Raw genomic sequence first — 25,589 nt, 5'->3', positions numbered from 1 at the left:
CTGCGCGGCCGTCCGGGCCACCTGCGGCCCTGGAACCCACGGCGCTCCCTGGTGGTCACCCACGTGGTCGCAACGCGGACGTCGCACCGGGAGCCCAGCCCTCCACCGAGCGTGCGCTGGCAGGGCGTGGGGACCGCGCGCTCCCTGGAACCCAGACCCCCGCGCCAGCTGTCGAGCGAGGGCGTTAGGTTCCCGGGAGAGTCCGGGGCCCGCGGAAGGCCGGGGTCGGCGCGCGCAACCACCTCTCGGTCCTCCCATCGCCCAAGTCTGGACCCCACCCGCCCCGGGCGCGTCTCCTCCTCTCCGCCCGCTTCCTCGCCCGGCCCGGCCCGGCCCGGCCCACCCCGCCCCTTAGCCTCCTCCGCCCACATCATCAGCCCTGCCCTGTTCACCAGGCTCCGCCCCGCCCCGGTTCCGCCCCTCGACCTCGCTCCGCCCCCCACTCCCGCCCCTCTGCCCCGGCCCCGCCCTCCCCGTCCAGGCTCCTCCCCTCGGCTCGCCCCAACCCTCCCGCTCGGCCCCGCCCCCAGCGTGCCTTGCGTGGCGGCGGCCCGGAAGCTGGCGTGGCGCGGCGGCGGCGGCGGGCGGGCTTCCTGAGGCGGGACTTCCGACGGCGTTCGCGAGCGTCTTCCGGCAACGTTAGAAGGAGGTCAGTCCGGTCTCCGGGACATGAAGGTGAGCGGGGCGGCGGCGGCTGGCCAGGGTGGCGTCCGCGTCCCGCGTTCCGGCGTCTGCTTCCCCGCCTCCTACGGCCTCCGTTCCCCTCCGCGGAGTGAGCGCGTGAGGGGTGCGTGTGAGAGCAGGAGGCGCGGCACGAGGGAGGAGTGTGACAGCGGTGTGGACGAGAGGGAGTGTGTGAGCGGGTGTGTGTGAGGGGGTGTGACAGCGGGTGTGGACGAGAAAGCGGCGTGACAGCTGGTGTGGACGAGAGTGGGTGCGAGAGCAGGTGTGGACGAGAGGGGATGTGAGAGCGGGTGTGAGTGAGTGTAAGAGCGGGTGTGGACGAAGGACGCGGGGCAGGAGCTTGCGGGCGCGAGCGGCAGCACATGGCGTGGCCGGCGTGGGGCCGGGACCCGGGGCGCGATGGGCCGCGCCGGGCTGGCTCCTTCTTGACCTCGGACCCCGGCCCTTGGAAGCTGCGGCCTTTGCCCGCTGGAAGGCGTCGCCTAGGCCTGAGCCCGGAGGCCAGGGGGCGGTGGGCTGGCGGGCGGCGAACCGAACCCCGTCGAGCTAGTGTCCTCCGCTCCCCCTGCGCATGGCAGGCTGCCTCGGGCTTCCTCCGCTGAGGGAACAAGACGGTGGCCCGCAGTGTGGACAGAACCCGAGGTTAATGTCCGCCGGGGCTGGGGTCTTCCTGGTCTTACGCCGCCTTCACTTCCAAGTGCACTCGGCCCTCCCCGCAGGAACATAGCTAGCTCCAGAGTTTGTGCTCACAGGCGAGAATCTGTGACGGACTTTACCCGCGCTGTGGGGACGGCAGCATTCTGTTCACGGGACAGTCGGCTCGGGGTCCTACCAGGTGTTGGTGATGGTCGCTCAGGGCATGGTGGTCAGCATTTCTCAAATTGCATGTCACTGAGCAGAGACAGGTTTGATGGATTAAAACCAGTATCTTAAGAGTGAAGTGGAGGGCTTCCCTGGTGGCACGGTGATTAAGAATCCGCCTGCCAACGCAGGGGACACGGGTTTGAGCCCTGGTCCAGGAAGATCCCACATGCTGCGGAGCAGCTGGGCCCGTGCACCACAGCTCCTGAGCCCGCGTGCCACAACTACTGAAGCCCACGAGCCACAACTACTGAAGCCCGTGCGCCTAGAGCCCGTGCTCCGCAACAAGAGAAGCCACCTCAATGAGAAACCCGCGCACCGCAGCGAAGAGCAGCCCCCAGTCGCCGCAACTAGAGAAAGCCCGCGCACAGCAACAAAGACCCAACGCAGCCAAAAATAAATAAATAAATAAACTTATAATAAATAAGTAAACAGGACCCTGCTGTGCGCGTGCACTTTGTGCTGGTTGTACTCGGGGGTCGTGAGCACCGCGGTGCCCTCTGTGTTCTGGCATCTGGGAGTGCAGGGTATCAAACAGCGCTGCGGTGAGCATCTTCGAGCGTTTTCGACATAGGCGGGATGTCCCCCAAAGTGGGATTTTTGAAAAAAAAGAAACACATGTTGGAAAGTGTAATATTTGTGACCAGGTTGTCACCCGAAAAGGTCTGATCAACTTGAATTCTCAGGAACAGCTCTGAGAGTGAAGCTGCCCCAGGTCCTCAGGTTGCATCATTCTCTTAGTCCTTGCCAGTGCCTGGGGGCCGGTGAGGGGGGTGGGGACCAAAACGCACAGGTCGCTGTGCTGTCTTATCTCAGCATCCGTTCCTTTGGTTGCTGGTGATGCTGCAGTGCTGTTTCTGTGGCTTGGGTGTGGGGGTGGGGTCTGTGTGTTATGGGGGGGTCTGTATTATAGGGTGTCTCTGTGTGTTACACCTTTTCCCATCCTTTCGGTATTTTATAGTGGGGCATTTTTTATTGGAGTGTCTTTTATTTTCAGTTTGTAAGAGTTCTTTGTGTGTTATGTGTAGATAAGGAGTAGAAATTCATTGTCAAGTGTGGTCCAAGTATTTTCTTGTTTTGCGTATTATTTCTTTAAATTTGCTTTTTGTTGGGACTTCCCCGGTGGTCCAGTGGGTAAGACTCCGTGCTCCCTATGCCGCGGCCCGGGTTCGATGGCTGGTCAGGGAACTAGATCCCACATGCCTCAACTAAGAAGTACGCATGCTGCAACTAACAGGTCCCACATGCCACGACGACGATCCCACATGCTGCAACTAAGACTCTGCACAGGCTAAATAAATAAATATTTTTTAAAAAAGCAAATTAAAAAAAAAAAGCAAATAAATAAATTTGCTTTTTGTTTTCTAAGTGAAAGCTTCACATTTTTACATAGTACACTCTATTGATGTTTCCTGTCATAACCTTTACTTTTGTTGACTGAGGTGGAAAAGCCTCCCCCCTCCAGCCCCCGTCCCTGAGTTTACGTACACAGGCACCCGTGTTTTCTTCTAGTCCTTTCCATGGCTCTGTTATTTTGCACTTAAGCCAGTAGCTCGTAGCCAGAATATATTTGGGTTTGAGGGGGGTGGAGAGCCAATCTTTTCCTAGCTGGCGGGCTGTGGTTAGGGCGGCCCTGAGGCAGTGGGGCAGGGCTCACCGGCCTGTAGCAAGGAAGGCCCTTCCTGGTGTCTGAGGGGTGCCAGGGCCCAGCGGTGCTGACAGCTGGACTCTGGCCATGGAGGCTGGCTCAGTGCCCAGCTTAGTGCTGGGAGGCCCCAGGCACCATTAGGACCATTGCTTTAGTAGGCGGAGGGGACACCCTGCCTGCTGGGGATCTCCACGGGCTCTGCTCTCTCTGCAGCCCCCTGGACCCCGAGGTTGGACCCTGCTGTGACACGCCCACCATGCGGGTGCTGCTCGGCACGCTCTGGCTTGCCCTGGCCTGCGGCTCTGTTCACGCCACCCTGTCGAAGTCAGACGCCAAAAAGGCTGCCTCGAAGACGCTGCTGGAGAAGGTAGGGGCAGTCTGGAGGCGGGCCGAAGGGCTGAGCCATCGCGCCTCCTTGCCCGCTGGGGCTGTGAGCCGAGAGCTTGGCCTCTGGGCAGCCTGCGCTGTGCCACCCCAGGGCTCTGGCTGGCTGGCTGGCTCGGCGGGAGCAGCTTCTGGTGCTGGGGCCCGAGGGTGCGCCTGCCCCCGCTGGGCTGGCCTTCTGTGACACGCCACGTTTCCGCCCTCACCCTGCCTTCTGTTTCTTTCGACCCCTGCGCTCTTCCCTGCTTCACTGAGCAAATCAGACAAGAGCCACGCCGGGTTTGGCTGTGTCTTTGTGCCTTTTTTCTGGGGCAGCCCTGGGGGGGCAGAGTGAGTCTTCGGGGACTGTCAGCTCCTCAAAGCAGGCCTTTCCCTGCGTTCTCCTGGTCAGCAGCTCCGTGTTGATCCTGGGACACACCCCTGCTGAACAAGAGGACCACTGCTGTCCCTGGGGTTCTGCCTGGGGACGAACCCTCACAGCTTCCTCCTTGCTCCTTCTGTTTCAGACTCAGTTTTCAGGCAAGCCCGTCCACGAGCGGGGTCTGGTGGTGACAGACCTTAGAGCCGAGGATGTGGTTCTCGAGCATCGCAGTTACTGCTCAGCGAAGGCCCACAAAAGGCACTTTGCTGGGGACATCCTGGGCTACGTCACGCCAGTAAGCCGGGCCCTGGGGTGGGCAGGGAGGTCCCAAGGGCAAGGTGGCTGCTCGGGTCTGTCTGCGTTCTCACCTCCCCTGGCCGCCGCCGCCATGGGGGTGCGGCGGGAGCCATGCCTCCCAGAGAAGCGGCCGGGATCGCGCCAAGCGTCCTGTTCCCCGTGGCGCGGGCAGCCTTGCAGTGCCCCAGTCCCAGGGTGGCTCTCAGGCCCTCTGCCCCAGCTGCAAGCAGGCTCACCCATTCTCCGTTCTCTGCCAGTGGAACAGACACGGCTACGATGTCGCCAAGATCTTCGGGGGCAAGTTTACCCACATCGCGCCCGTGTGGCTGCAGCTGAAGAGGCACGGCCGCGAGATGTTTGAGGTCACGGGCCTTGACGACGTGGACCAAGGTGCTCGCCCCGCTGCTCGTCTGCGCTCGCCCCAGGGGTCGGGGAGGGTGTGAGTGTGTGCGAGCGCGATGACTCCCTGGCATCGACCCGCGTCCCTGTTGCCCTTGGGGGTTTGTGCACAGTGTCCAGGGAGGAGGTGTCCAGGACGGTGTCCAGGAGGGCGCGAGGCCTGGCTGTCCTGACAGCCGTGTTTTGCACCTTCGTTTGCACACATGTCCTCCCTTTCGGGTTCAGAGGGAGGAGGTGTTAGCTGGCGGTGGGGTTCCCCGAGCTGGGAGGGCAGTGTGTTGGAGGACACGGCCGGGCAGCATCAGGGCCTGGCCTCTGGATGCCCCTCAGCTCTGCGAGATGGTCCCAGGCGCCTCGGAGTCGTCGCCCCTGGAGCAGCCACTTGCGCCTGGCCCTGGCCGTCCTGCAGGGCGAGGAGGGGCAGTGCAGGGCCCGCAGACTCTCCCCTGCCCCCTCCCTTTGTTCTCCTCCTTGCGGGTAGGTCAAGTCTTCACGTGGGCAGGGGGTTGTGTCCCCACCTTGACTGGCTTCTCCACGTCCCACAGGGTGGATGCGGGCAGTCAGGAAGCAGGCCAAGGGCCTACGTGTGGGTGAGTCCAGTGGGCCTGCGGGGTCAGGGTTGTGGGCCCTTAGGCCATACACCACGGGTGGAGGTCCTGGAGCTCCCTGTGGGTGGGTGAGTGGCCCCGGAGTCTCCAAGCCTGTCTGGTAACCCAGGCTATGCTGTCTAGCACGTCGGTCACTCTCCCAGCGGCTCAGAAATGAGGCCGCCCCAGCCCAGCATTCGTGGCCCTCAGTCCAGCCAGAGCCCTATGGCCCTCCCGCCCACCCAGCTCAGCCCACCAAGGCCAGCCCGCCTTCACCTGTGGTCTTGCCCTCCCATCGCTTCATTCACCCACGAGTGTTTATCGAGGGCCCCTGGGGGCTGCGCCCAAGGGTGACGCTCATCCTGCCCTGCCCGTCCGGGAGCTCATGGCTGGCGAGGGAGGGACCCATTGCAAAGTGCAGTGGGGTTTGGGGAGGGAGGCTTGGGGGTCTAGGGGCACATAACAGCTGCGCAGGAGAAGCCGGGGGGGCAGGGGCCAGGAGGGGACCTGCAGTTGGATCAACAGGGAGCTGGTGGAGGATGGTCCAGCCAGAGGTGGGCAGCGAGGAGCCGGACGAGCCAGCATCTGGGCACTCGGAGGCCTGGTGTGTCGGGAGGAGACGGTGCGCATCTCCGTCCTTCCCCAGCGCCCCCTGGTGCCCCTCCCTCGCCCAGCCACCTTGCACTGGGATGACCGCACTGGGTGCTTGGCTGTGGTCACTCTGCTCTGGAGGCCAAGGGCCAGCCTGTGGGCAGGGCCGGCACAGGGGGTCACAGTCTGCGGGTCTGTCCCCAGTGCCTCGGCTCCGGTTCGAGGACTGGACGTACGAGGACTTCCAGAACGTCCTGGACAGCGAGGACGAGATCGAGGAGCTCAGCAGGACCGTCGTCCAGGTGGCCAAGGTGACTCGCGGTGCCTGCGCGGCCACCACCGGCTGCCCTGGGCTCCCTTTGGCCACCGCACGTCTCGGGGGCAGGGGCTTCCCTCGGGCAATGCCCAGCGGCCAGCTACCCTCCTGGGAGGGAACCCATCCTGGTATCTGGTGCTGGGCTGCAGGGAGGGGAGAACTCTTCAGGACCCAGGGGTCAGGTTTGGGGGAGGCACACCAGTGGACGGGGCACACGAGAGCCCCAGCCCCTCTGCTCCTGGCTCCTTTGGGGACCCCCACGCCGCCTCCTTCAGAGAGGGGCTTCCACGCCTGCCACCTGGCCCTCGGGCTGAGGCCTCATTGGGTGGGAGGAAGCGGGGCTGGCCCTGCGCCTCCCTCCCGCCTCTTCCTCCTGGGACCCTCCTCACCAGCTCCCGTTCCTCGCAGAGCCAGCACTTTGACGGCCTGGTGGTGGAGGTCTGGAACCAGCTGCTGATCCAGAAGCACGCGTGAGTGGGCTGTGGGCGGCGTGCGGGCCCCCAGGTGTCAGGAAGAGGCTGGAGGAAGGATGTGGGGGGACCTCGTGTGGGAGGAGGGCCTGCTTCCCACAGGCTGCCCCTGGGGGTGGGGATGGCACTCCGAGAAAGTCGGACAGTGGCCCCAAGAGGCCTGGGAGCAGCTGCGGGCAGGTGGCCAGCTGAGACGCCCATGTGGTTGGCCTGGTGGAGCCTCCAGGGGACTTTGAGAAGAGGCGGTCGTGCAGGGCCAGGGGCCCTTGGAACAGGTGGCCACGGAGTCCTCTGGGAAAGGAATCTGCCGCCCAGTCCCACAGGCTCTGCATCAGCCGGCCTGGGAGGGTGCCGCATGGTCCCCTCGAAGCAGTATCCACCCTGCGCGTGAGGCTCACGGCCAGAGTGACCTGGCAGGGCGGGAGGGGGGCAGGTCCCCTGCAGGAGCGACTGCCCCTGGTTCTGTCAGGGCCATGGGGTCAGCCCCACGGGAGGCGGAGGAGAGACTGAGTTCCGCCCGGGGCGGCCTGCGTGCTGGGTGCCGCCCAGCGGCTGCAGCCGGTTCCGGAACTGGCTGTGCGCTCCCTTTCCTGCACCTGAGCCCCCACTCCTCCACGTGTGCCAGCCCCCGGGGGGAGCCCTGGGCAGGGCTCCTCTTCTACTCTCCTGCAGCTGCAGGCGGCGCTCTGCCGGCTCGAAGACGGCGTCCGTGGGGTCTCCCGCCTCTCAGTGCAGAGGGAGGCGCATTGTCGAGGGGTCTGTGTGGGGGTCAGGCCTCCTGCCCGAGGCCCAGAGGAAGCTGCGCCTGGAGCCAGGCGTGCCGGGGGCTCTCTGCCTGGGTGGGGGTAGGGAGACTCCGCTATTGGCCTCGGGAACGGGGGTGGCCTGGGCCCAGGCCCCCAGCCACGGTGCCTGCTTCTCGGTGCTCAGACCTTCGCCCTGGTGGGTGCTTCTGAAAGGCTCCCTCCCTGTCCACTTCTGCCCCGGGAGAGCCCCAAGGCTGGGCTCAGGAGGAGGGTGGGTGGAGACAGCCAGGTTGAGAGCATGGGGGATACCCGTGTCTGTCGGGAGCTGACGTGGCACCTGCACGTTGGGGGCCCTGGCTTTTGGCTGAGAGACAATCCCCCCACCTCCCCGGCTCTGCCTCTGTGCTTGCTGGGTGGTGGCCCTGCTGAGGAGACCTTATGGCAGCTTCTGAGGAGGGGGTGCAGCTGGGCAAGGAGGTGCCAGAGCAGCCGGCAGCGCCTCCGTACCCCGGGGGCTCCTGGCGGGGGCGGGGGCGGTGGGCGCGGAGGAGGGCGGAGGCTGGCCAGCCTGGTAGATGGCTTTGGACACTGCCGTCTGGGAGCTGCTTCCCAGGACAGGCCTGGCCATGGCGGGCGTGACAGGGACGTCCATGCTCCTGTGCCCACCTGTCACCCTTTTTAGGCTTTTGTTTCCTACCCAAAGTGCCAGGTCACCCTGGAAAGGCCTGTTTGGTGTGATGCGAGGCAATGGCACCTTGTCCACGTGCCACCCTGGGCTGCGGGTCCCCCAGGCCCTCCCGTGAAAGCCTCCCGGGGAGGAGCGTGCAGGGGCTGCCTGGCGCTGGCGAGAGGCTTGCCTCCTGTGTTCACACCCAGCAAGCGGGTGGGCGGGCAACCGAGGGGAAACCCCAGGGACTCCGTCCCAGCAGACCGCCCCCAGTCCCCGCCGAGCAGGTGCTTCCCCCGGGCCATGAGACCACCTCCCCCTTCTCACAGGCAGTCCCCTGGGTGGTCCCAAAAGCCAGGAAGGCACCCAACAGTGACAGGTGCTGACAGCTTCTGGCCTCAGGGAGGTGCCGGCCCCCTCCAGCCTGTGTGCTCCCCCGAGGGCGCCCCTGACCACCTACAGTCACAGCCAGAGTGGAGTGACCTTGGCCCGGGATCGCTCCCACCGAGCGGGGGCCACCTGGGAGGCTCTGAGAGGCTGCCGCAGTCCAGTGGTCAGTGCACACCAGGCCCCACGGCAGCCTTGGCAGGATGACCGGCAGCTATGCGTGCCCCACCCCGCTTGCTCTTTGCGGACTTGCTCTGGGGCTGGGGGCCGGGACAGCTCCTCTGACCTGCCTGCACTTGGTAGCGAGGGGGGCACTTGCTGCCCGTTCTCCAGACGGAGGTGGCTCCTGAGGGGCTGCAGCGAAGGACCCAGGTCGGTCACTGGGCCCACAGCCTCCCAGGCACAGTGACGAGGGCCTCCGGGACTAGGGTGTCCTGACGAGTGCTCCACTGTCCCGCCAGCCCTGAGATACTGCCACATCCCACACGCCTAGGGTCCAGGCGACCCCGTGACACTGCTGTCTCCTCTGCCCCCTGCCTGGTGGCCCGCTGCCCACAGAGACGCTCCTCCCCCGCATCCAGGCACTCCCGGTCGAGCACACGCCAGTGCCCCCTCCTTATTCCCCCCTGGGGCTGAGGCACACAGAGCTCTGTGTCCCAGTGTCTGCAGGGCCGGGGGTGGCTGTGCGAGGGGGCTGGGCCGGCCGCCGCCCTGGGGTGGGAGGTCAGGGCCCCCTGGGCACAAGGCCTCATCAGTGGAGCCGCCCCAGCGTCCTCATCTCAAGGCACCTCCCGGGTGCAGCAGGGCCCTCAGCACGGCCTGAGGCGTTTCGTGGCCCAGACTGACCTGGCCACCAGCAGGCCAGGTCCACGTGGGTCCTTCCTCACTCCCTGCCCGGCTGTGTGTCTGGGAGGGTCCAGAGGTGATGGGGCAGCACACCGACCCCCCTCTGCTCTCCACCCTGCTCTTGTGGGGAGGGAGGGGGCTTGAGTGTGAGGAAGGATGGGGGCTGGGCAGGCAGTTTAGGTGGAGGGCGACCCCCGCGGTGTCTGCCAGGCTCCCTTGGTGCATCCACCCTGGAGCCCGTACCTCCAAGGCAGAACGTGGCCACGAGGGGCATCTGCCCGCAGCGGCTCTTGGCCCAGCTGCTCCTGACCTGTCCTCTGTTTCTTTGCAGGGGCCTCATTCACCTGCTCACCCACATGGCCGAGGCACTGCACCAGGCCCGGCTGCTCGCTTTCTTGGTCATCCCGCCCGCCGTCGCCCCTGGGTAAGTGCCGTGCTTGCTTGGCCAGGGGAGGCCCTTCCTGGTCAGTGTCCAGCCCCGTCCAGGTACATACTGGCCACCGCGTGTGTGGCCGGGTCTCCCCATCAGCACACTCGGACACCTCAGTGGCCTCAGCATGCCCTCATGGGTCAACGGGTCAAGGCTGCGTCCTTACACCTGAGCACGTGAAGCCGTGTTGTCTAGACTCGCTCCCCGCTCCCGCTGGTCCCCGGCGAGGCCCCAAGCACCACGGTGCAGGGCCTGTGCCGCTTTAGGCCCCAGGGGGTCAGGGCTCCCGCAACTTAGCCCAGCTGCTCGTGTCCTGCCTTGAGATGAGGACTTGGGGGCAGCTCCACTGATGAGGCCTTGTGATGAGGGGGCCCTGACCTCCCACCCCAGGGCAGCAGCCGGCCCAGCCCCCTCTCACAGCCACCCCCAGCCCTGCACACACCGGGACACAGAGCCCGGTGAGGCAGCTCTTCCAGAACCCCTGGGACAGGGAGGTGTGGGGCCCGGGTGCCAAGTCAGGTGGCCTGACTCCCACGTCCAGCCTGTGCTGGGCGCAGAGGAGGCCGGATCACAAAGTGAGGACCGAGGGCAGGCCCGGAGCCAAGTGGCGGGTCGATGGCGCACAGAGGCCCAGGGGTGCTGCCTGTGCTCTGCCTGGTCTCCGCTGGCTCCCGGGGCAGCCTGGGCCCTCAGTGCACTGCTCTGGAAGGACCGTTGTCCATGCATCTCGTCACCCCTGGCTGTCGGCTCGCTGTGCAGCGCAGGCCGGTTAACAGGAGCAGGTGGGCAGCTCTGGGACCCGAGCTCTCTGGCGAGCCTGACGCTCACAGGCCGATAGCCCCGCGCAGAGGAGCCTGCGGGCACTCCGAGGCCAAGGCTGCGGCCACCACAGCAGGTGGTCCCAGGTCCCTGCCGCTCCCAGGTTGGCTGCCCGCCCTTTGCTTGGCGCTCACGCCCCCGGGCCCCCCACGCATCACTGGAGGCCTGGGCTGTGGTCCCACCCAAGCCCAGGGGCCTCAGCCTCCCCCCCGACTTTTCTTCCCACCTTTCCAGGGCCCTCAGCTTCGTGTGTGCTCCTGTGTGCAACACACGTGTGTGATAGGCCGGAAGCAGCAGGGGCCAACAGTCTTCCTAGGATGGGGGGCCCCGTTCTGGAAGAGCCGGGGGTGGCGGACACTCAGAGAGCCTGTGGGCTCGGCTGCAGATGCGGGCACCCGTTTCCGGGGTCTCCTGGTTTCTGTGATGGTTCAGGGTGGGATGCTGTGGCCGTTGGAGCCCCGGTTGCCCTTTGTGGTCGGGGGCCGTCGGTAGAGACAAGCTCCTTGGAAGCTGGGGCAGCCCTTCAGGCTCGGCTGGGGAGAGGTCGGTTGCTGGTTAGGGGTGGGACCTGGGGGCCCTGCTTGCAGCCCCTCCCTGCTGACACCCCTCCACTCCCCAGAGCCTCGGGCCTTGCAGCTTCTGATGGTGCGGAGAGCAGACTCCCAGCCCACGTGCTGGAGAGAGTGTGTGTGTGTGTGTTGAGGGGGGTGACTGGGCCGGACGCCCATGGAGGGGCTGGTCTCTGGGCTTGGCCTGGAAGGGCAGGAGGGCTCGGGGCAGGGTGGGGAGCAGCTTTCCGGCTGGCACCCTCTCTGCCCAGGCATCCGGCCTGAGCTCCTGTCCCCTAGGCAGGAAGTAGATGGTGAGCCAGGGCCGCTCTCTCACCCTGCGGAGACCAGGGGAGGAAGTGCCGTCCACCTGGCAGCTGAGGAGGTGACCGGCAGGAGGAGACCATGGCCAGGGCTGGAGGCATGGGTCCTGGGCACTGCCGCTGAGCTGTGGCCCAGTCTGGCCTACCCCTGCTGGCAGCCAGGGGTGTGTTTGGGGGGGCACAGGCCTGGGCTGCACCCCCGTGGCTGGCGAGCAAGCCCTGCTCTCTCCAGAGGCTCTGGCGGCTTCGGAGTTTGTCTCATCGTTGACTTTTGTTCTGCCATGCTTCTAGACAGCAGCCCCAGCAGAGGAGCCAGGGAGCTGTAAACAGTCTTTCTGGGGTTTTCTGCAGCATCAGTCGCCTCACAAAGGCTGCGCTGCCCCCCACGGGAACAGCAGCCCCAGGAGGGGCTATGTGTGTGGCGCTGGGGCCGGCGTGCCTTTGCTGTTGTGTGCCTTGGTCTGGGGCCTCCCTCCAGGGGCTGCTGTCACAGCGGCCATCCTGACCTTGAGCCCTGCTCCCGAGGTCACAGCTTGGCCCACATCGACGTTCCAGCACCAGTCAGCTGGTTTAATCAGAGCCCTGGGCCGTCCTCGCTCCGGAGGGGGCTCTGAGTTAGTTCTCGCCCCGGCTTCTCAGGCTGTGTCTTCTGAGAATCCAGCACTCCCGGAACCCTCGGGAAAGGACTGGCCTCAGGCATGGAGGGCTGGCTTCCTTCCCAGGACCTGCCCTGCGGTGAGCTCGCATCCTCACGGGCAGGTGCCCACCTTGACGGGTGCTGCAGCCACCCCCGTGGTTTCCCGTGGTTTCGGGCAGGCCACCTCCCCACAGTCAGGAAGGGGATGGGTGGGGGTCCTTCTCTGGGTGGGGTTCCTCTGCACGGAGGCCGACCCCCGTTGGCATCCCCCGGGGGCCAGGGGTGGCCTGCAACCAGAGTGTGGGCTCGGCGGGGCACCGGGCAGGCGCGGACGCTGGCGGTCTAGGCTGGAGGGCTGGGGGCCGCGCTCTGACGGGTGGGGCCGGGCCTGGGCCTGGGCCTGCGGGCCGGTGGTTCTGCTCCGATGCTGTAGGGCAGCTGGGGGCCGGGGGGCTCGTGTTTTGGAGGCCCCCGTGCTGCCAAGCAGAGCAGCCGTGGAGGGGCAGCACAGGAGGTGCTGCAGGCAGTGAGCAGGCCGCGGGGCCTGGGGCCTGGGGGACTGGGCCCGCGGGGAGCAGCAGTGGGGGCCGACAGCAGGCCCGCCTTCTGCACGTGCCTGGCTGGGTGCCCACCTGGGCCACTGTGCGCGAGGCCCTGCAGGCGGTGTCTGGGGACCAGAGAAGGTCAGGCAGTGTGGCTGGTGGCAGGGCCAGTGACCGTGCACGGAGCCTGCACTGGTCCTGAGGGTGATCGGCCTGGAGCAGGCTGGCCGGGGCAGGACTGGGGTGTCCAGCTCAACAGGCAGTGTTTCGGCCTCGAGGGTGGATAGTGGGGGTGGCTTCGTGGTGTCTGGAGGGATGCCCGTAGGGGAGAGGGGACAGAGGGTAGAGCCGTGGGTTTAAGCAGTGGGGAGCTGTTACGGGATTCTCTGGGGCGGGGCACTCAGCACCGCGTAAGGAGGGGTCTCCAGCAGGTCGGGGGCAGCGAGGGGTTGATGTGCGCCTGTGGCCCTGATGCCCGGCCCATGCCGCTCCAGGGAGGGGGCCAAGCCCTGAGATGGTGCCGGTTAGGGCGATGGAAGAGGGAGGCGTCCACCGTGTGGGTGAAGCAGGAGGGGCAGGGGGCTGGGGTCTTGGGGAGGGGCGAGGCCCTAGAGGCAGGCCGGGGAGGGGGCTGACAGACCCTGTGCCTTCTCCCCCGAGCAGGGCTGTAGGGTCCCCCGTGCGGGCGAGCCGCCTCGTGTCTGGGGGGAAACCGTCTAGAGCAGCGGTCCCCAACCTTCTTGGCACCAGGGACCGGTTTCGTGGAGGACAGTTTTTGCACGGCGGGGGGCAGGGGGTGGCTCAGGCGGTCGTGGGAGCGACGGGGAGCGGAGCGGCAGGTGAAGCCCCGCTCGCTCGCCCACCGCTCGCCTCCTGCTGTGCGGCCCATTCCTGACAGGCCGCGGACCAGTAGCCGTCCGAGGACGGGGGGTTGGGGACCCCTGGCCTAGAGGCCACACGCTGTCCTTTGTCCGTGGCCACGTGGAGAGGGGAGGCCAGGCCACACGACGTCCACCAGGGCCACCTCTCACTCTGCAACGCCCGAGGAGACACAGGTGCTGCCCCAGCCCCGCCTCTGGCAGCCCCAGGGTCTCGGGGTGAAGGATCCCGCACGGCAGCCCGGCCTTCTGGATGGGAGGGGTGCCTGCAGTCAGACGGGCGGTGACTCGGTGAGAAGCACCTGGCAGCCCGGGGCGCCCGGACATGAGGCGTGGCCAGAGGCCATGAGGTGGTCAGAGCCTTGGGAAGCAGAGGGGCTGGTGGGCCAGGGCGGCCCCTGCAGCCCTTTGGGCCGCGCGCTTGATGTCGGCAGGAGCGGCGGCCCCCGGCCTGGTGGGCGCAGGCCGCACAGAGCAGAGCCTGCCTCTGACGGGGCTGCAGCTGAAACCAGCAAAGGCGGCGGCTCGGAGAGTCATGCGGATGGGAGCCTGCACCAGCCTCCTCCCAGCAGCGGACTTCTTGCAACAGAGTGTGACTGGGAGAAGGGGCTTGGCAAACTCCACCCTCCCTGACCCCCGTGCTGTGTTGAGAGTGTGTCTAAGAAATAATCGGCCGGTGAAAGTGAGGCTGTTTGCTGTGCTGAGCGGCTTTGAGCAGAAGAGTTTCTTTTCACGGGGTGAACGAGGCCGGCAGGGTAGCAGGCCTCCTGGTGCCGCCCCCCCCGGAGTTCGTTGCCCCCTGCCCCTCTGCCTGCCTTAGTCCTGTCCCTCGCCGGCCTCCCCTTCACACCTGGTACCAGCGCTTCCAGGACCCCTGCGGGTGGGGTCCCCTCTCCCAGTTGAGCAGGGAACGCCTCCTGGAAGGCCCCGGTGCTGCAGTGACCAGGACATGGGACACAGGGGCATAGTCCCTGCTGGGCCACTGCACTGCTCAGCTCGCAACCCTGCCTCCCCTTGTGAGCCATTGAATCCAGAAACGGTAGGGCTGGATGTCCATGGGTTCCTGAGTGAACGTCCACCTGGGGACGGGTGAGCTTTTGAATTGTGGAAACATTTTCCTGGAGCTGATGGCATCTGCTTTTTCTGGGGTGCCCCAGGCCCCGAGGTCCCAGGCCCTCCTCACACAGGCCCATCTCCATCTCTCGGGCTGAGCCGGGAGGAAAACGCCATCTGCTGGGCCTGGTGTCTTCTAGCTGACTTTAGGGGCCCGGTCTGGAGTGTGGCCACAGGGAGCATGGCTGTCGCTGCCCGGTGAAGCATCTGCTCCCCAGGCGTGTCCGCGAGCTCCCTGCCACGGCAGGTGCCCGTCACTGAGTCTTGCTCTATCCACTCAGGGGCGGCTTTGGGGTCCTGGGGTCGCTGGCTGGTGCTGCGGGTCCTCAGGTTCCACGGGTGCCTCGTGTCTCGGGGTGGGGGGGCTGGGCCTGGCCTCCTGGCTGCTCCCTCCAAAGGTGGTGGCCCGGGCAGGCTTTGCTCAGCTGGAGTGGGCAGCCTTGAGATGGGGTATCTCAGGGCTGCCTGGACCCCGTGGAACCGGTGACCATGGCTGAGGTCCATGCAGTGGGCCGCCCCTGCCCCTGCCCCTGCCCCGGGATTGGAGGTGCTGGCTGAGAGGAGGGATTCTCTCTCTGCCCACATTGTCGGGGGGAGCAGAGAGCCCCGCCACCCTGGGACAAGGCTGCAGTCCTAGGGGCTGCTGCAGGCAGAGCGGGTGGGCTAGCGGACCAGGTGTGTCCAGCAGACAGGCCACCTGGGCTCCCGCCTGCCCCAGGCCTGAGGCCTCGGGAGGGAGGGCGCTCTGCTCGTGGCGCCGTGCTCGCAGCTGAGATGAAGCGGGGCTGGCCTTCTGTGCCCACGTAGGGATGGGCCCTCGCGGAGCTGGGCTGATCGCGATCTCCAGTGCGCTGGGCAGGAGGGGAGCCGGGTCTCTGCTGGACCTCCGGCAGCAGGCTCTGCCCGTCGGGACCCAGCTCGTCCCCTGTGACCGAGCGCCGGGTCACTCTCCAGGGAAAGTGACCTGAGAGGTCTTCCTGGCGTGGGGGAGGAAGGGGCGTGAGCTGGGAGCCCGCACGGCCGGCTTGCCGTGCCTTCTGCTGAGCCCAGGTGTCAGCTGGGCCGGGGCTGGAGGGGCTGTGCGAGCTGGGCGTGGTGACCGCGCCGTCTCACTGCAGGACCAACAAGCTGGGCATGTTCACGCACAAGGAGCTTGAGCAGCTGGCCCCCGTGCTGGATGGCTTCAGCCTCATGACCTATGACTACTCCACAGCGCAGCAGTGAGTGGGGGCACCCCGGGGCCCCGTGCACTCTGGCTTGGCGCAGAGATGCTCCCCCAACCGGGGGCCTGGACGCTCAGGCGAGGTCCAGCTTCCCACGAGCCTGCTCAGGGCCACGCTGTGTCAGCTCTTGGTTCCAGGCACATGAAGGGCCTGGTCTCTTCTTCCCAAAGCCCACAGTCAGCCTTGCATTGGGCGACCTTCTCCTTTTTGGGGTCACAGGGCAGTGGGCACCCCCATGGGAATGCCATCCCGGGGTGTCCACCCATGCCTATGCGACCCTGGCCGCCACGTGGTGGCTGTGGTGCTGGGCCTGCCTCGCTGCCCAGGAGAAGGTGCTCCCGTGGCCGGGGGCGTCATGCTGCTGCCTCTGTCCATCTCGGGCCTTCACCTGAGCCTTCGGCTGGCTGCAGGGGCCCGCCTGTCTGCTGCCGTCCTTCCCACTCCGTGTGTGGGCCCCACCCCAACCTGGGGCACCCTGAGGCCTCTGCCTGCCGCTGAACCCACTTCTCCTTGGCCTTGCAGGGCCGGCCCCAGCGCACCGCTGTCCTGGGTGCGAGCCTGCGTCCAGGTCCTGGACCCCAAGTCCAAGTGGCGGAGCAAGATCCTGCTGGGACTCAACTTCTACGGCATGGACTACTCAGTCTCCAAGGACACCCGTGAGCCCGTCATCGGGGCCAGGTGAGCCGGCGGCTGGCCCGTGCCAGGTGGCTTCCTGTGCCGTCTGCCACGGTGCCCTCGTGTCAGGAGGTGTGCGTCTCCCAGAGGTGAGGGGGTGCAGCGAGGAGGAGGCCTGGCAGGGTCTGACCACGTACCGGGCACCTGCAGGGTGCTGTCGCAGTGCCCTCTCTTCCCCTGGGTCGGCGGGGGTGTGGCCTCCTCTCCTTCAGCCTGAAGGACGCCCTTTGTGTTGCTTGCTGTGCATTTCTACCAGTGTTGAATCCTCTTCCATTTTATCTTGCTGGGTTTTGGGGAGATGTTTGTGCTGGATGTGGGGTTCTGGGTTGCCAGCTTGTTCCAGGACCTTGACGGTGTTGCTTCGCCATCTTCCCGTGCATTCTGTCCCACGAGACACTCGTCACCCGGTTTCTCCACACGTATCAGCACCAAGCACCCCTGGGCTGTGATCACCAGGTGCCTCCACGTAGGCTTCTTTACATTTTTTCCTCCTGGTTTCCGTTGAGTTTTTTAGATTTGTGCATTTATCCTTTTCATCATATTTGGGAAGATTATAGTCTATTTTTTCTACTATTTTTCTTGTCCCTCCCTTTCTCTTCTCTTCTAGGCCCATAAGTACTCATGTGTTAGGCCAGTCTGTTTGTCCCCCCCATCCGCTGACACTCATTTTATTTTTTTGGCCTCTGTTTTCTTCTGTTCAGTTTTCCTTGCTGTCTTCAAGCCCACAGACCGTTTCTTGGTCGCGCCTCGTCTGGGGCTTTTCCTTCCCACGTGTCGTAGTAGCTCTCTTGTCAGGCAGTGTGTGTGGGGCTGAGCCTCTGCGTCTCCTCTCAGCACCGGGTGAGGACGGTTGCCTGGCGTTGGGCCCGTCGGGGGTCCACTCAGCACTGTCCCCTTCCCGTGGTCCCGTCGAGCCAGCTCTCTGTGGGCCTCTGCTCCGGGCTGGACGCTGTGAGTTTCGCTTGGCTAGGTGTTGGGCATCTGGGGTTCCTGACCCTCTGCTTTCGCGCTGGGTGCTGTCACGTCCCCTGGACACCAAGAGTTGTACGCTTCTCTCAGGGACCTGGTTCCGTCAGCAAAGACGGTCCCGAGGCCGTGATCTGAGCGCGTGTGCCCACTGTTCCCCACCGTTTGCAGGATCACTTGCAGGCCCACTCGCCGCAGGGACACACATGTCAGCCCAGGCAGGGGTCAGGCGCCGAATGCCAGCTGCCCACCGGGCTGTCCGCGCCCGTCGTCCACAGTGACTCCCTCATGTCTGCCCTGGGGGAGGGACAGAGGCTGCTGGGTTGGCCCGTGCCTGGACTCGTGGGTCCTGGAGGGCTGCTCCCAGCCCGCCCCCCCAGTGGGGTGGGGCTCCCGTTGCCTGGGTCCCTTTTGTGCTGAAGGCAGGGCCTCCAGGACAAGGAGGAGCGGATTGGGCCCCTCCAGGGGTGGGACATCGGAGTCAGCCATGCCTTCCCGACCCTGCCCCATGCGCACAGCTGGTGCTAGGGCCTGGGCTCCAGCGCAGGCCTGGGAGCCCCTCCTCCCTAGGGCCTGGCCCTCTGCTGAGGGAGCCCTGTGGATGGCGGGAGCCAGGCCGGTAGGCGCTGCCCTGGAGCAGCCCAAGCCTACCCCATGTCCCCGCAGCAGAGGGGCTCTCGGCCCCCGGCGCCTGTGCCTCGGATCCGCCCCGCCCATCTGTCCCCCCGGTCACGGCTGCTGTCTGCTCCTTGTGCGCTGCCCCTTCCCCACCACAGCCTTTCCGGACGTGGGGCTCCTGGGTGCGTCCCTGACAGGGTCCCCGGCTCGGGGGGCGTCGGGCGGAGCTGCGTCTGGAGCTCGGGCTCCCAGCACCAGGCCCTAGGGTTTCAGGAGCTGGAGCAGGAGGGCATTTTCTCCCGCTGCAGAGGCGGGGTCAGCAGCCAGGGCCGCCTGCGTGAGGCAGAGCCAGAGGGACCTGGCGCCCCACTTCTCCAGCCCCCGACTCTGCCGGCCAGGGCCTATGGGCAGGGCAGGAGGTGTTGGCCTTGGGGTGCCACCCACCTCTGCTCAGGCCGCCACACAGGTACCACGGCCGGGCTTGAGCCACAGAAATACGTCGTCTCCAGCCCTGGAGGCTGGAGTCTCAGACCCACGTGTGGGCAGGGCTGGTCCTCCTGAGGCCTCTCTCCTCGGCATGTAGACGGCCGTCTCCTCTCTGTGTCCTCGTGGGGTCGTTGCTCTGTGTGTGCCTGTCTCCTGACTTCCTTTTTTTATAAGTACACAGTCCTGTGAGGTTAGGGCCATCCCAGGGTACCTCAGCCATCTTACATTAAACATTTCTTTAAAGGCCCCACTTCCAAATATAGTCACATACTGAGGTTCAGGGGGTTAGGACGCAACATATGGACTGGGGGGACACGGTTCATCTCTAACACCGCTTGAGTAGTGAAGAGCTGTAATTTCCTCACTAAATGTGGGCCCAGCAGTAACTTACGAGGTGGCGTTGTTGCAGCCATTAACCCAGCTCGTGGGGCCCGGCGACAAAGGCACCACGCGGCCCCTGCCGGTTCTGAGGAGAGGCTGGGAGGCGGTCGGGGGGAGTCTGGTTACGAAGACGTGTGTTTAGCGAGAGCACAGGTGCGCACGTACACACTCGCATACAGACTGCCCCCAGCCAGGGACGGACAGCTGCATCGCCCCATCCAGGCCCCACCCCAGCTGAGCGGGTCCGCCCACCAGACGTGCCCCCACTGATGACGGCCAGGCCTGGGGGCAGAGGAGGGAGGTGGGCCTGTGCGGGGGCGGTGGAGAGGGTGCCCCCAGGCCTGGGGGCATGGCTGGGCTGTGTGTCAGGGACTGCCCTGCCCAGACCTCCTGCAGGCCGCCACCCACCTCACCTGGACCTAGCAGGTGCCGGCTCAGCAGGGCCTCCCAAGGGTCCGAGCAGGCTGAGTGCCGGGCAGCAGGGCTGCAGCTCCCACCTCAGGGGCGCGTGGAGGTCGGGCAGCGGTGCCCGCTCAGGTCCTACCCGGTGAGTTTGTCCTGTGGAGGGGCTGAGGGGGGCCCGGATGGAGTCGACAGGCCCGTGAAGGGCTGACTGCTGTCCCCGGGGGTCGTGTTGACGTCTTGGGGGGGGGGGCCGTGGTGTGGGGATGCCCGGAGTCCCTCCGTGCGTGGGCGGTGGGGCTGCTGCCGGCCTGAGCTGGGGAACCAGGACGTCGCCGAGCCCCTCTCCTCCCCAGGCCTCAGCCGCTCCGCGGGATGGGGCCGAGGTCGGGCCAGTGCAGTGAGACCAGGTCGGGGACACCGTGCGTCTGGCGGTGGCTCCCGGACGCTCCTCATCCCGTGGTGGGTGGGCCCCGCAGGACCCACCACACCTGGAGCCTGCACCGAGGCTTCGCCCTCCCGCGGCCCGCGTGCCCCCACCCCACCGCTTCCTCCTCCCTCCCAGGGCCCTGGCCGGCCATCTGCCGCCTTCTGCCTGCACCCTGGGTGAGCCTTGGACGGGATGGGGCCCCCAGCTGGCCCCTGGGGTTGCACTTGACCTCCTTTGTCCACAGCCTGATTTCTTCCAGCCCTTCCCCGGCGTGCAGGGCGGGGTTGACCCCTGGGCTCGGGGTCGTGGGGAGAGGCCTCTCCCGGGGCTGGTCAGCAGCCCTCCCCCTCCCCGGGCCAGATCATTCAGATCTGGGGAACCAGATGGGCAGGCTCAGCGAGGCCGCCTGCGGGTGGATGCCCGCTCCGTGGGAAAGGGGAGGGCTGCCTCTGCAGCGGGTGAGCGTGCGCACCCGGGCCCGGCCCCCCGAAACACAGCTCGCCAGCATGCGCCCCAGGCCCGGCCCCCCCGAAACACAGCTCACCAGCATGCGCCCCTCAGCCCGTCTCCGCCCCGGAGCTCACTACAACGGCCTCTGTTCACTGGGCAGACGACAGGCCAGGTGCGAGGGGCAGGTGAGCCTTGTGGCCGCCGGAGTCTCTCCATCTCTTCCGCTGACAGCCCAGGCCAGCCTGGCCAAGGATTACCTGCCCTCCCGCCTCAGCCTCTCCAACGCTGAGACCCTGGCCTTCTGTGGCAGGTGTCCCCGGTCCCCTCAGGCAGTGGGGGATTAGCGGCCTCACCATCTGCTCCCGCGCACACGGAGCCAGGACCCTGAGGCTGGGGCGGGAGGCCAGCTCTGTCAGGCCGGGGTTGGCCTTCTGGCCTCCACCAGCCAGGACCACATTCTGTGCCTGCCACGGGGGGAGGGGTTGGAGGGCAGGCTGTTTGTGCACATTCTGGGTTCTCCATTGACCCCCCAGCTTCTGTTCGCCTTCCCTGGGTGACACGCAGACCCCATTGTGACCACGGCCAGGCTCCTGTGTGCGTGGCCTCGTCACTCCCCAACTTTGAGGAGTCTGGGCGGCTGTGAAACACCCCAGGAGGGGCCAGGGCTCCCCTGCCTGCAGGCTCACGTCACCCAACGTGCAGTTCTGGGTGTTGATCCGTGGGTCCCCACGGCTGCCAAGCCCCCATTCTGGGAGGCCCTCCCACTGCCCTGGCGGCCAGGGTGCCCGGCTAGCCCCGTGAGCGCCCTCAAGCCAAGTGGGCACCCATACTCCTGCATCTTTGGGACCCACAGCCCCACGCCACCTGGCCTCCCTTGCCCCTGCCTCCCAGGGGCCTCAAGGAGAGCCAGCCCCAGCAGAACACGGCCAGATGGGTCCCCGAGGGTGGGCCACGTCTGGCAGACCTCCTGCCCCTGCTCAGAGGACTCTTCTTGGGCCAGGGCACCAGTCAAGGGCACAGAGGCTCGGGGAAGCTCTCCCTGTGTGGCCGTCCTGCGCCGGGGTCTCGCTCTGCCTAGGGGCGACTGGTGGCGCCTGGTCCCAGGGCTGCCTGTCGCAGCGCTCTCCCGTGGCTCTGGGCCTTCTCCGTCCCTGCGCCGCGCTCTTTGCTGAGGTCCTTTGCTTCTCCACTGGCTTGTGTGATCTCAGAGCCTGTCCTGGTCCTCTGTGAGCATCCCGCTCTTGCTTCCCAGCCGGGGTCTCCCCGTGCACCTTTGACCCTGACCGCTTTCCCGGTGCCTCTGCTCAGGGTATCTGCTAGCCCTTGCGTCGGAGGCACAGCTGGGAACGGTCCCGCTGCTTGCAGGTGGGGGCCTGGGACCCAGGGGCGGGGGCGGGGGGCACCTTCTCTCGTCACCCGCAGCGGCACCCACTGGACCCCCTGTGTGGGCCTCCGGCGGGGGGGCCCTGCCCCTTCCACACGCCCCTTTCCGGCCCAGCCTGGGAAGGCCGTCACCAGGGGCCGTGGAATCCTGGCCACATGCTGCAGGGACTGCAGGGGAAACCGGGTCAGGGCTGACCGCCCTTCTCGGTGCCCAGGAAGGTCACCTGCCCAGAAGGTGGGCCAGCAAGTCAGGTGCCCCCCCGGGGCGTGCCCGACCCAGGTCCTCAGGCCGGCTCGGAGGCAGTGCCATCCGGGGCAGGCTCCAGCCGTGGGTCACAGTGCCAGCGGCCTCTCCGCCCAGGGCACACAGGTGGCTTAGACTTGGCCAGATGCGGTCAGGCCCTTCAGTTCTCGTGGGGTCCCAGCGGAGAGCACCGGGCACCGCAGGCCCCGCCAGCCGAGGCAGAGGCCTCACTAGGCTTTCCTCCTGGGGCGGGGTGCCCCCTTCCTCCTCCATCCCCCCATCTCCCTTCTTCCCCCTCACCCACACAGCCTGATCACCTCTCTTCAGCTGGTCTCTGCTCGCTCTTCTGGAAACTGGGGGACGTGCACCTCGTCTCGGTGCCCTGAATCCTCCACCGACCCGTTGGGTGTGTCTTCGTCTACGATTCTGTCCGCCATTCCTTGAACCCTTCACTCCAAAGCCCGAGAGCCTTTTTGAGTGGGGACGGTATGAGTCACACACTGTAAACCCCCCACTGCAAAGCACACACCTGCGCGGCATTTAGTCCGTTCTCAGGGTCGTGCAGCCGCCACCTCCAATTCCGGAACGCTTGGTAGCAGCCCCCCACCCCACCCCACCCCACCCCTGGGGCACTAATCTGCGTTGCCTGTGGACTCGTCTCGTCCGGACATTTCATGGAAACAGTCACCCGGCGTGTGGCGGAGGCCTTCCGCTTTAGTTCAGGGAAACGCTCAGGGCCCATCTGTACCGTTTCCCTCTGTTCATCCCCGCCCCGCCCCGGCCTCCTCCTCCCAGGCAGGCCCCTGCCACCCTGACCCTCAGCCCCCGTGGCCCTGCTCTTCCTCCTGGACCGCCTGCCTGGGGGCCGTCTGCACAGCTGTCTCTCCGCCCCCACCCTGGCTCACACCCCACTCTGCTGCTCCGTGTTCCCGGGGCTGCACTCAGGCGAGTGTGAGGGCCTGTGTGGCCCCAGCCCTGGCACCGCCAAGCCTCGGCCTTCAGAGGGGAGGGACCAGGTGCTCTCAGGGGTCTGGCTGAACCCCGACAGAGACCCCAGCCTCGGCTGTCCCCGCAGCCTCACCACCTCCAGCAGGTAGCAGATTTTGAGGGGCGGCCCCGGAGAAGGAGTGCACAGCCCGAGCTCCCCAGACGTGAGGGCCCAGAGCCACCTGCCCGCCAGCATCTGCCCTGGGACTCGGGGGCTCAGGGTCAGGCTGGGTCAGGATGCCCCGCCCTTCCCCACACATCCCGTCCCCCCATGTCCCACGTCCGTCTCAGCCACGTAGCTGACGTTGGATCAGAAGCTGCAGATGACATCAAGCATCCCAAGAGCGTTGTGCTAATTAAGTATACCGCAATAATTTTGGACGATTCGAGCTGGTTGACGGGGGTCGTGGCTGTTCCTGGCCCAGGCCCTGTGGGAGCAAATCCGGACGTCCCCTGGACGGCCACCACCTCATTTCCCACTGCTCTGTCCAGCCCTGAGCCCCTGCCGATGTGTAAGTTGCAGCCTGGAGCCTCGCAGCCCCCTCCCTGGGCCCAGGCTGCAGGTCTCCGGCCTGTCTGGGCATCAGCTGCGTGCCAGGAAGACACGGGGTGAGCTGGAGACCCCAGTTGTCCTGGCCACGCGGCACCTTGGGCACCGGCCTGTCCTCTGTGTGTCCTCTGTTGGGCAGGGAGGGGTTCCCAACCCCTGCTCCTGGCAGTGAGGCGGGGCCTCCCGTGGGCTCGGGGCAGCTGTGTCCACAGCAAGGAGGCAGGCCGAGGACAACTTGGCCTCTGAAAGGGCCCGGAAACCACTGCCCTGGACTGTTGTCCCCCGGGGGGGGGTCGGGGGTGGGCAGTGCCGAGGCTGCCCCCAGTTCTCGTTCATCCTCAGGCCTGCGGCTGGCCCCGAACCTCCCCCGCAACTGCAGAAGTTGCTGCTTCTGCAGCACCCCAGGCCGACCCCGGGAGCGCCTGCCCACACCACCGGCCCAGCAGGCGCCGCGCCCACAGCGCAGGGCCCGCGCTCCACCTGCACACAGTGCCGCCAGCTCGGGGTGCGGCAGTGAGCTCTGAAGCACAGCCACGGCCTCTGCTCACATCTCAGCAGCTTCTCGGGGTCTCTGTCCTCCCCCTACCCCCAGTGAGGACCCGGCCGCCGCAGCCCCGGCCCAAGTGTTCCAGACCCCGTCCCATGGTCCTGCTTCCTGGCTTTTCTTCGTGTCTGGGCCGCAGGCGTGGCCCTCCCACCTGGCCCGGTGTGCTGCAGGCACTCCGCAGACCATCGGGGGATGACACCCTGCGTCCTGCTGCCCTCGGGTGGCCTCACCCCTTCCGTGATGGCAGAGGCCACCTCCACCCCGTCCAGGTGCTCGGGTGGGCAGGGGAGGACCTCCCGCACCCACACCCGGCCTCCCCCAGGTACATCCAGACGCTGAAGGACCACCGGCCCCAGATGGTGTGGGACAGCCAGGCCGCAGAGCACTTCTTCGAGTACAAGAAGTGAGTGTCTGGGGGAGGCCCCGGGTGATGCGGGCCTCGAGCTCTGCCTCTGCCCCTGAGGGCCGGCGTGGCCCGAGGAGGGGCACCTGAGGCCTTGGCTGGAGGGGGAGGCAGGGCCGGGAGAAGCAGAGGCGGGTGGGAGTCGGGCCGGCGGACTGAGGGTTCTGCTGTCTTGCAGAAGCCGCGGTGGGAGGCACGTCGTCTTCTACCCGACACTGAAGGTGCGTGTGGGCCCTGACACTGGGCGTGGGGGCAGCAGGCACAAGCCCTCCCCCAGCAACCCTGGCCCTCAGCTGGGCTGCGGTGGGCAGGGGTTGGCAGGTGGCCCACGGGGGCAGGGTGGGGCCGACACTACCTCTGTCTCAGTCCTTGCAGGTGCGGCTGGAGCTGGCCAGGGAGCTGGGCGTCGGGCTATCCATCTGGGAGCTGGGCCAGGGCCTGGACTACTTCTACGACCTGCTGTAGGCCTGGCCTGGAGCCGGCCTGAGCTTTTCCAAGAGACAGAGAGACTGACAGGCGAAATACAGACTCTTCCATTTCCCGTGCTGTGTGCGCTGCAGCCTCGGGCAGGGGCAGGGCGGCCTGGGACGCCGGGCTCCTCATCAGTGACGGGGGCGGGGGGTGGGGGGCAGCGGGCCCTGAGGATGCAGGCCTCTCTGGCCCAGCCCTGGCTGTCTGTCTGCTGGTGGCCGGTGAGGGCAGGACCCACAGTCCCCACCCCACAGGCTGGCAGGGGGTCCTGCATGGCCAGCAGATCGCTGCGGGTCTGGAGGCTCCGGGACGGCCCCAGGCTCCCCGACACTTGGACGCGCCGGTGGGCATCACCCCAGGGCCGTGCAGAGGGGCCCCGGCCTCCCCCTGTGGGCGCTGGCTCACCCTGCCTGCCTGGGAGCCCGATGGGCACCACACAGCGAGGGTGGGGGCGCCACGGCAGAGACCAGGGCTGCGAGAGGCGGGCCCCGCCCCACAGTGGTGCGGTGGGCTGGGTGGTCACTGTGGAACGACAACTCGCCGCAGGCCCGCTGCCCGCTGGGAACGGCCCTGCTCCCAGGAGGGAGCACTGGGAGAAGCCCTGGGTTGCCGGGAGTCGAAGGACAGCCGACCCCCAGCCCTTGCCCCCTCGGTGGGCCCGCTGGCTCCAAGCAGACGAATCTGTCTGTGACAGTGCTGCCTGCTGGACCCGCTGGTCAGACGCTGTGCGTGAGCCCAGGTGCAGCGGCTGTGGGACGTGACTGGGGGAGGGTCCTGAGGGGACGTGTATCTGTCCTCGGGGTCAGGGCCTGGCTGGGCCCTCGGCACCTGTCCCAAGG

General features: G+C 66.6%; 1 protein-coding gene across 4 annotated transcripts; it reads left to right on the top strand.

The window, feature by feature from the left end:
• The first annotated feature begins 543 nt into the window (after positions 1-543).
• Positions 544-24,820, top strand: CHID1 (chitinase domain containing 1). 4 transcript variants are annotated; one of them, XM_007171172.3, is made up of 13 exons: positions 544-675; positions 3,407-3,560; positions 4,084-4,233; positions 4,493-4,625; positions 5,180-5,224; positions 6,017-6,123; positions 6,537-6,598; positions 9,576-9,668; positions 15,653-15,754; positions 16,280-16,435; positions 24,199-24,279; positions 24,458-24,500; positions 24,646-24,820. In XM_007171172.3, exons 2-13 carry the CDS (start codon positions 3,450-3,452, stop codon positions 24,742-24,744), a joined length of 1,182 nt encoding a protein of 393 aa, XP_007171234.2. In that variant the 5' UTR covers positions 544-675; positions 3,407-3,449; the 3' UTR covers positions 24,745-24,820. The 4 variants fall into 4 exon arrangements, with proteins under 4 accessions (XP_007171234.2, XP_007171235.2, XP_057409691.1 ...); XM_028163662.2 differs by having other exon boundaries at positions 668-787; XM_007171173.2 differs by lacking the exon at positions 15,653-15,754.
• Positions 24,821-25,589: the final 769 nt, after the last annotated feature.

This window comes from Balaenoptera acutorostrata, chromosome 9 (assembly GCF_949987535.1).
Source record: "Balaenoptera acutorostrata chromosome 9, mBalAcu1.1, whole genome shotgun sequence".
NCBI classification, from domain to species: Eukaryota; Metazoa; Chordata; class Mammalia; order Artiodactyla; family Balaenopteridae; genus Balaenoptera; species Balaenoptera acutorostrata.
This window is presented reverse-complemented; position numbering and strand designations above follow the sequence as displayed.

Bases quoted from the DNA above. Each gene is read 5' to 3' on its own strand.
- CHID1 (XM_007171172.3), top strand. From the start codon at position 3,450: ATGCGGGTGCTGCTCGGCACGCTCTGGCTTGCCCTGGCCTGCGGCTCT. The intron at 4,234-4,492 runs GTAAGCCGGGCC...GTTCTCTGCCAG, and splicing joins TCCTGGGCTACGTCACGCCA to TGGAACAGACACGGCTACGA. The intron at 6,599-9,575 runs GTGAGTGGGCTG...GTTTCTTTGCAG, and splicing joins CTGCTGATCCAGAAGCACGC to GGGCCTCATTCACCTGCTCA.